This window comes from Solanum verrucosum, unplaced genomic scaffold (genome assembly GCF_900185275.1).
Source record: "Solanum verrucosum unplaced genomic scaffold, falcon-dt-bn FXZP01000102.1, whole genome shotgun sequence".
Lineage (NCBI taxonomy): Eukaryota > Viridiplantae > Streptophyta > Magnoliopsida > Solanales > Solanaceae > Solanum > Solanum verrucosum.
The window spans coordinates 4,658,582-4,668,289 of NW_026019930.1; the positions used below are offsets into that span (position 1 = coordinate 4,658,582).

The window sequence follows — 9,708 nt, forward strand, 5'->3', positions numbered from 1 at the left end:
CGATTAAATTAATCACTACCCCATCTTAATTATGACAAACACTTCATACTACTGTTCCAAATTGAATACCCAGAAACCGCAAATTACTGATGATGTCAAAATTTTTGGATTCTCATTAAAAAGTAAGGGGAAAAAAACGGAAGATGAAATAGTACAGATAATTGATTTCCGAGAAGGAGAACAAAAGTCAAAATTCAGATCGAATAATAATATGGAGTAATTAATTCACATAATATTGAAGGAAAAGAATATATGTGTAAAATAGATACATACATCAGGATTCAGGTCGACTCACGAGTTGTGTTTTGCTCGATCGGGGAATATTATAACTTGTTTTATTATGTTGGCCGGCAGATCAGGAACTCAGTGAAGCATTAATTCATATTGAATTTACAGAATACACCTTCTCTTCCTGTTACTACCACACGATTTAGAATTCTCATCAACAGAACTGAAGAAGGAATCTACTTCCTCTCTTGCCGCCACATCGTAAAACTCCAAATCACTTAGTAATTTCCTCTTACACGAGATTCCTCTTTTAGGTTTCTTAGGTGCCGGTGGACAGCTGAGAATTTTGGGGATCAAATTCTGAGGAGATCCAGGGGTTCGGATTTCTACAGCTTGTTCCTTATTAGTAGTAGAAATACATCTTTCTAGATCATGATCTTTAGAGATATTTTCATTTTGTGAGATGATACTGGGTAACTGGATTTCAGAAAGAGGTCGCCGGGATTGTAGATCTCTAGACATGATCCAATTGGGAGAATTGGGGAAAGTGAAATTGGGGGGATGTGCTTTAAGCTTAAGGTCTCATTATTATATATATATGTGGGGTGGAAAAAGGAGGTGAAAGAGAAAAATTGTTAGTTACGGCTGTGGGGGCTGCAATAAGGAGACGCGTGCCAAACAAGGTAATTGAGTTTTCCATTTCTTTAGTCTTACACTAACTACACAACACTATTACCGTGACGGACTATCATCATAGTTTTGTCATAGTAATTAATTAAGATTATTATGGGGGGGAAAATGAAATTAAATTCTCTTTTTTCCATGTTTATTTACAAAAAAAATAAATGTTATAGCTTGCCATTTTTTCTTGTTTTGAGAATGGATAGATACAAGATTAACTCCTCTTGTTAATTTGTCAACTATGGGCGTTGCACTTGGTGTTACTTGTTAGGTATATTTTTTTGTGGGAGAAGTATTGGGCGCAAATTATTAGTTTCATTCATGAATTATTGACAGTTTTAAAAATACTCATTTACTTGATTAACTGGACTTAAATACTCGCCAAACAAGCAAAGTGAGTGAAATACACCCCTATATTTTTGCCAAATTTAGGGGTGTTCTTAACACTCTCGGCTTTTTATTAAGAGTCTCATGCTTCTACAAGAGTTTAAGACCACTTGCTATGTCATGTGCAAATTGGGATTTCGGGGGTGTAGCTAAGTTTAGTTAGTCAAGTAGATGAGTGTTTTTAATACTGTCAATAATTCAGAGACGAAACTAATAATTTACGCCAAGTTCAGAAGTATTTTCAATATTGTTTAAAATATATATATATATACACCATGATTCTTGAAGATTTTTTTTTTTCACTCCACAAAAATCCAATGCATTGAACTTAGAACTGAAACAAACAAAAAAATAAGAAGAAGAGGGATCTACTAGACAAATCTACCTATGTTTCAAGTTTTGATTGAATGACATTTTACATTATCACTTTCATCATTATGTTCTCTATGCTATAAGTTGTGTGATACAAGTTAAGAAAATCAAATCTTATACATGTATAATAAAGTCAAATACATATGAATCTGGTATAGGTAACATGCAATTATATTTATTTATTGATATGGGAAAAAAATAAAATATGAAAGATAGATGAGAATAAAGACAGATTAATTCAGAGAGAGGGAGAGGGGGGCAGATTCGAGAACCTTTGGTGTCTGAGTCAGATCTGAAATTCATGACATTCTGTTTTTTTTGGGATTGCCATGTGAATTGTGAAGTTCACAACTTGCTTTTGATGGTTACACAATCAACTTTGGGTACCGTCATATGCCACTTTTTCTCACAATTTTTGGTTTCCTATGACACAAATAATTACTCATGTTTTTCAAAATTACTGTATCATGAGTTATTTCTATTCTTCTTCAAAAATATTTCCAGACTTAATTACTCTCTGAAGAGTATTTAAATGTTAAAGCCTTAAAGGGTGGTTCGACGTTCATTACAGTCAATGGTGTTATTATTACGACAATTATGGAAGGCTGGGAGCTCGCAGAATGAGCTATAAGACCTAATGACCCCCATTGATTGGTACTGTCTTGATTTTTAATAAGAATTAAAGATTTTTCACATTGATCTCCATTAATTATTTTTGTTGACTCGGGGGTGGGGGTTCGGTTCTCTAGTTCATCTTATCAAATTTCGATTCGATTCTTAAATTCAATTTTTCAAAAGTGTGCACCGAATATCAAATCAAACTAATTCGGTTTGATTTTGTGTTTTTAAAGCGGGTTTTTCGGTGTGAATAAAAGAATGGCCAAAATCAGGGGCGTAGGCACATGCAACTCAGAGTGTCCAATTGGACACCCTTCGTCGGAAAAAAATATCGTATATATATGTAAAATGATACACGAAAGTGATTAAATAACATATTTTGGACACCCTTGATATAATAGATTGTTGTAGCCCTGTGGGTTTAGATCTTTTTAATGGGTTTCAAAAACATTGAATGAGTTAGTGGTTGCATGTTCGAATCTCACTAGCAACAATTTTTTCCCTTTTAAAAAAAAAATCTTTTGTTGAGCAATTTCTGGACACCCTTCATGAAATTTCTTGGCTTCGCCACTGGCAAAAATCAAAGTATAAGACACTTAAAAACTTAAAATCATGTTATGTCATGATGTGTCTCCCATAAAACACTTATTCTACTTAAAACATCATATTTGTCTTTGTCAAGAATATTGTGCCTCCAACTACTGCTCGTGGAAAACAAAACGGAAGATGAATTTCGTTACATGACGTACATCGACAAAAATACATTTGAGTTTCTCTTGGAAATTAATATTTGAAGATGTGTAAATATGTTGTTATGTGTGTGTAGTAAATTTGTTGTTGTATGTATGGGGAGGGGGGGGGGGTGAGATTCTTCGGTGCACCGAAGTTTCGAGACTCTTACACTGAATATTGAATCGAAAAATTGAATTTTTGAAGGAAAAAAAACATTGACACCAAATCGAAGAATCAAATTAGTTTGGTTCGATCCGATTTTTTAAAATTTTTCGGTATACATACCCACCCTTATTGTTGACAAACGTGAGGAAATTGTAAGCAATAAGGTTCGCGGTAAAATGGTAAGTGGTTTTTTTCATTTTTAATAGAGATCATGGGTTTGAGCTATTAGCTATGAAATCGATCATCTTTGTTAGGGAGCATTTTACTCCCTAATGTGGAATTTTCTAGTACAAGTAGGGTGGGCCTTCAGACCGTTTAAATCGAATATAAAAATTTTGGTTTCAATTTTCAAATTGAAGAAATTATGGTCCAATCCAATCCAAATAAGTTCAGATTGGATTTCTAAGCTCGTCACGAACTTTTAAGATTTTCGATTTTGACTTTTGAGTCTTTAATGCAGACCATAATAATTAATAGACTCAATTCACATAATACTTTACTCCTTAAAATAGATAAGTTTATATGATTAACAAGGATTAAGATCACCTTATCGTTCATGTCATGTAGTTTCATATTTGACTTAATACTATAATAAATAAGATCGTGGAGTGTTAATCCTGGACATTTGAAAATTGGACTTACTAGTATTTGACACATTTGATATTGTCACGATCCTGACGCACCATGATTGGCTCCCACACAATCCTCTGATGGGAGAACCAATTACCAACTCAAATTTTCTTAACCCATCAAACCACTTTAAGAAACAAGTTATGATGTAAATGCTAGGAAAACAGTTTAAAACGATGAAAGGATCAAGTTCACATAAACTCAATCATTTAACAAAATCATTTGTGAAATTTAACTCCTTAGAACTTGAAAGTCATAATTCTAAAACTCTAAAGTATTTAGAATCAAGGGATGCAACCCCAACAGAAAACATAAGTCTATAATCTAAAATGTAGGTGTCCGAAGAGATGGACAACAAGCTAAAGAAGAATTCATGGCAATTTGAAAGAGTAGTTCACCCTTGGGTTCACATGTCTTGTTTCCCACAACTGAGGTCTCGAAGCAGCTGTCGAAATATACATGTACTCCACAAAACAAAAGCAAATGCAGTATTAGTACCCAAACAGCTTGTACTGATAGAATCATACACCTAGTTTCAAAATATGAATGTAAACAAGTAACTACAGAACAATAATACATGTCATCTCATATACCAACAGTCACAACATAATACAGATTCTGAATCACAACTTTGACTTAACATGTATGAAACATGTCCTAGATGATCATAAAATGCATATACTCGATTCTCTCGTGGTTTTAATTCCCTGGAGTAGGGAGGTAATTTTTGGAAACAAATGTGTACTCAAAATGACGTCATATATATAGGTGATGGTGTGGTTGTTTTCTAAAGTATGTAATGTGTGCACGTTAACTATTTTGTAGTATCATTTGTGCGGTACATGTACGAAAAACTAGAAGAATAATGTGAAATGACTTCATGTGATAATCTCATGCAATGAACATGTTTATTTACTTATGGTTTCAAATTGGTTGTTCATTGTGATTGTGATTGTGCATGTTGTTTGTGATTAATGATTGGCTCAGTTATCATGTTGTTACAAGATATTAACGATTGACTTGAATATCACACTTGATATGAAACATTAACACGGTTGGCTTGGGTGCCGCGCCGATACACTAACAATTTTTGTGTGGGTTCCATAAGAGAATCAAATTTTCATGTTGCTTCCATGAATGGAACGTTTTTCTTATTTATGTTATATTTATCACCTGTTAGGTTTTGAGTTGTCGAATTGTTGTATTTTATTGGGGGTGGTTCTTATGTAGACCTAAATTTCATGTTGAACACCATAGGTTGTGCCTTAGAGGATCCTTGGATGGTCTAGATTACTTAATAGGTGAGTGGGACTTGGATATGGGTCATTGCGTTATTTGGTGGGGGCATGCTTAATGTGTTTTAGGTTAGGGAAAGTTAGTGACTGGAATCTTGTTTGGAGTTGTTTTACATGAATGGTGTGTGTTTTGCTAAAGTGGTCTAAAACATTTTTTATAAAGAGTAGGCTTAGGAAGTTTAGAGTGAAAATAGGGTTGAATGTTTAGTGGTGGAATTGACAACAGAACGAGGTAGAAAGTTGGGCGTATGTGTACTAGTTTATTAGGCATTATACCTGGGATGATACAATCATATGGGCAAAGAATTGGGGGTGATGTAACTTTCATATTGCATGTTTTCTTCTAAATGTCTACTTTACATTAGGTGGTGGATTCAGGTCGACCGTTGATGGACATTAACCGGTATGTATTATTTATACTGATATTACTCTTGCTATGCACTTGACATAATCTGGTTGCGGGGATCAATGATGTTTCATAGGTGAAGATGATGATCACCATTACTTCTACTTGTCTTTCTCTATGGTGGGATTTATGTCTTATTCTTTCATAAATTGTACTCTTTAGAAGCTCTCGTACTTGTTTAGACTAGTTCATTGGGGAATATCTAGAGTAGTTCTTTATGAAGAACCTTGTTTTAAATCAAGTTAAGAGTATTTTCATACTTAAATAAGATGTTAGATTATGTTTTAGTTATTTATGCATTGCTCGTTTTTAAATTAGGTGTTAAAAATTCTCCTATATAGGTGTTAGAATAAGTGCCCGCGCGGTTCGGTGAGTTGAATCGTGAAAAGATCAAAATTTCTCTCGAGAATGAGATTAATCTACTTACTTAATGATTCAAGGTGTTGACCAGGCTGGTGGATGACCTAAAAGTCTGGCTTAGTCTGACCAGGGAGCATCGTTACATGCATCTCCTCTTCAATTCCTAAACTACCTCAATCTCAGTAAAATAAATTGTCAAGCAGTTTTAATTATTGAGTATACTCTGGATTATTTGTGTTTTCTAGATTAGGCCCAAACTTATTGTAATGTGGATTTATCTGAGAAAGAGAACTCAAAATCTATCTTCTCATCAAGCCTCAATTGTTAAAGTTGGATTTTTATTCAAAAAGATCTAACTTTGATCGTCACAATTGATTACCCAATTAGTTTAAATTCTACTATTCCCTTCGATCACGTTTTATTTGTTCATTTTTAATTGTTATATTCTAGGTGTTTTGATAATCCTCACAAATGCAGGAACCTGGTCCCTGGCTGAGTTCTCTAGTCCAGATATATAATGGGGTACAACTATAAAGCTGTCGTGTCAGAGGTTGGTGAAGCGTCAGCGTACTACACCAATCAGAATGGACGTAATTGTTTGTCCAACAGTTAATAACTCTTTATAGTTGACTTAGTCAACATGACAAACAACAAATTAATTAATTCATTCAAAAAGAGAAAGAGAGCCAGTAAGCCTTTCAAGAACTCACAAAGAACATTGCAAGGGACCTGGTCCATGCAAGATTGTGTATACGAAAAGGTGACAAGATAGTCTGTCAGAAAAAGCTGGTGGTAGGTGCACAACTTTTCTAACCAGCAGGCTCTCAGCCAATAGGGTCGTCTCAAAGAGTTTGTGTTGATTTTATATAGTCTCTTCCCCAAAACACAAACTCAAGATTTGGCAAACAAAAACTTGGATCTTCTCTGAAAATTCATAAGCTTGAAAAGAAGGCCATCTTCAAGGAAGAACATTGTTCATATCAATAAGGGACCAGATGGAGTACTAAAGAGTCTTTGTTGTATTTTGAGATTTGTGTCTCATGTGCTTATATTGAAAATCTATTCCTAATCTATAAATGAATTAGATCTTCGTTCTGTTCTACCAAAAGTCTAAGTCAGTTAAGGTCAACTGATTTAGTGGGCAACATTGTTGCTGCTTAGTCAAAATTCTAAGTCATCTAGTGGTAGGTAATTTAGTGGGCAGTGTTGTATCTGCTTAGTTGAAGTCTAAGTTATCTAGATGTAGGTAGCTTAGTGGGAAGTGTGGTATCTGCTTAGGCTCGATTAAGTGATCATTGTATTACTTAGTGTGAGATTAAGAGGTTAATCTCATTGTTGTGGTGTAAACTGTGTTTTACTTTTGCTTGAGAAGATTAGTAAAACAGTTTGGAAAATCATGTGAGACAGTTCATGGTTTTACTCCCTCGAGCAAGGAGGTTTCCACGTAAAACTCTTGTGCCTATTTTATATTGTGATATTTACTTTCTGCACTGTTATTCTGCTGAGGGACCAGGTCCCGTGGTCACTGGTGGACGCATACATTCCAATAATTGGTATCAGAGTTTGGGCTCTCTATCTGGTTAACACCAAGAGAGAGATTCCTAAAGGAAATGACGACACTAGTGAGCGTGCAAAGAAGTCAGTCTTCCACAAGACCTCTTTTTAAGGGTCAATTCTCTACACACTGGAGGATTAGAATGAGAGACTATCTCATGGATGTGGATATTGAAGTGTGGGACGTGATATGTGAAGGTCTTTATGTGCCAACTATGGAGGTTAAAGTTGGAGAGATAACAAGAGTGATTCCCAAAACTAGAAAATAGTATAATGACTCTGACAAGCAACTAGTTCGAAAAAATCACAAAGCCAAGAAGCTACTTATGTTTGGCATTGGAATGGACGAATACAATCTGATCTATTCGTGCGAATTAGCCAAAGAAATTTGGGATCTGGTGAGAACTACCTATGAGGCACGGAAGAAACAAGGAAATCTAAGCTAGATTTCTTTACTACTTAGTTCAAAAGTTTCACTATGAAAGAAGGTGAACTTGTTCATGAAATGCGCATAAGATTCTCCACCATTACAGATGAGCTCATGCTCCTTGAAGAACCAGTCCCCTTGTGCAGACAAGTCTCCAAGATTCTGGAAATTTCTCCCAGATGTTGGACAAATGGTTTTGCGACTGGCAATAAGACAAGATGTTGATGAAAAGGTAACCCTATCATACTTCAAGCAAAACTTAAATACTTTTTCTACCAGTAAATTGAGAAAGCTAGTTGTTGTACTACTTGATTTGATAAGTGAGCTAACAATTGAAAAGGATCTCGTGATTAATAGCCTAGGCATATCTCAAGATGGAAAAATTGCTTTAGTTGCCCAAACATCGGATATTGAAAGTCAAATGGTTGTTCTAGAAGCTAAAAATCTAGAACTGAAGGAAAAGATAAAAATGGCAGCTACTACAGTTTTTAAAGAAAAGAACGAGGCCAACAACTTGCAGCTGGAGCTTGAAAATAAGCTGCACACTGCTGAAATGAAAATGAAATTGGCTCTAGAGAGAAATCTTGTGCTGGAGAGGGACCTGGTCCGTGTAAAAGAGGAACTTGAAAAATCCCTCAAATGGACCAATTTCTCTAAGATCCTTACATTCTAATTGGTCAAGGCAACAACAGTAGAATAGGGCTGGGCTATGAGAAGATAGATCCCCCAGACAATCCTCGCCGTAAATCTGTTTATGATGTTGACGATCTGTTGTGTGTGCATTGTGGTCAAAATGGACATCATAAGAGAGATTGTCCTGTTTTGAAAAAATATGAAGGAAATTCGTCAAACTATTCCAAACAGAGGAATAGACTGAAGAAAGGACCTGATCCTGCTTATGGTCCCAAGTTGAAGAAAACCAATCTGCCTTACTGGAAAAAAGATTTTCTTATCACTCTGTTATTTGCTTACTGGGAACTCCGTCTCAAATGAGTTTTATGGAACACACTATTGAGGATGTGTACTATGGCAATGGTTGAAATACAATCGTTCGAGTGTTTCATAGATATGTGATGAATGAAATAAAGTTAAGTTCTTATCAGAAAGAACGTGTGGTCACAAACTTGCTCTCTCGGGAGATGATTTTGATAGAAAAAAATGCAAGAACATGTATATTGCTGATCTGATTACTGCTCGTTGAGACAGTCTCACTTGCCTTAGTGCTCAAAGTGAGAATGTTGAGGTATGACATGAGAGACGTGCTCTTGTAAATGTTTCTCTACAGCACAAACTTGTATCAAGGGACCTGGTCCCCAGTCTGCACAAAATGAAATTTGCAGATAACAAAGGTTGTGACGTTGGTATTAAAGAGAAGCAGATTAGACCATCCTTCAGGTGAAATATGCAAACTTTTAATCTTTCAAAGAACCTTCGGGCTGAAGTGATGAATGTTACATGTTCTGTGACCAAAATGATGATATTGAGAAGCTTAATCTCAATGAAGTTCGAAAGAGTAACTGTGGGATATTCATCCTCCAGCAAGGCTTATCCGATGTATAAAAATGTGCATTGAAAAAAGATGTTCATGTGATTTTTGATGAGCCTGGAAGAATTGAGAAGTAAGTTGCAAAACAAAGAAGATTTTGAGATGGAAGAGATGTTTCAGATTCAGAGAGATGGTCTAAATAGTGAGCTTGCTGAATAATATCCTCTTCACAGATCCAACAGTCCCAAGGAAGCTGATGCAGATGATGAACCTGATGAGGCACCCGGTCATATGGACAGCTGAACAAAGATGATTCAGTTCAAACTGATAATGTGAATTCTGGAGATGAGAATGAAGAAGCTAATAA

General features: G+C 35.4%; 1 protein-coding gene across 1 annotated transcript; it reads right to left on the reverse strand.

Annotated features, from left to right (window-relative positions):
* Positions 1-390: 390 nt before the first annotated feature.
* On the reverse strand, positions 391-750 carry LOC125832149 (cyclin-dependent protein kinase inhibitor SMR1). Its single transcript, XM_049511302.1, has one exon. It carries the CDS (start codon positions 748-750, stop codon positions 391-393), a length of 360 nt encoding a protein of 119 aa, XP_049367259.1.
* Between the last annotated feature and the right edge of the window lie 8,958 nt (positions 751-9,708).

Coding starts and splice junctions, on each gene's coding strand:
- LOC125832149 (XM_049511302.1), bottom strand. CDS start 750: ATGTCTAGAGATCTACAATCCCGGCGACCTCTTTCTGAAATCCAGTTA.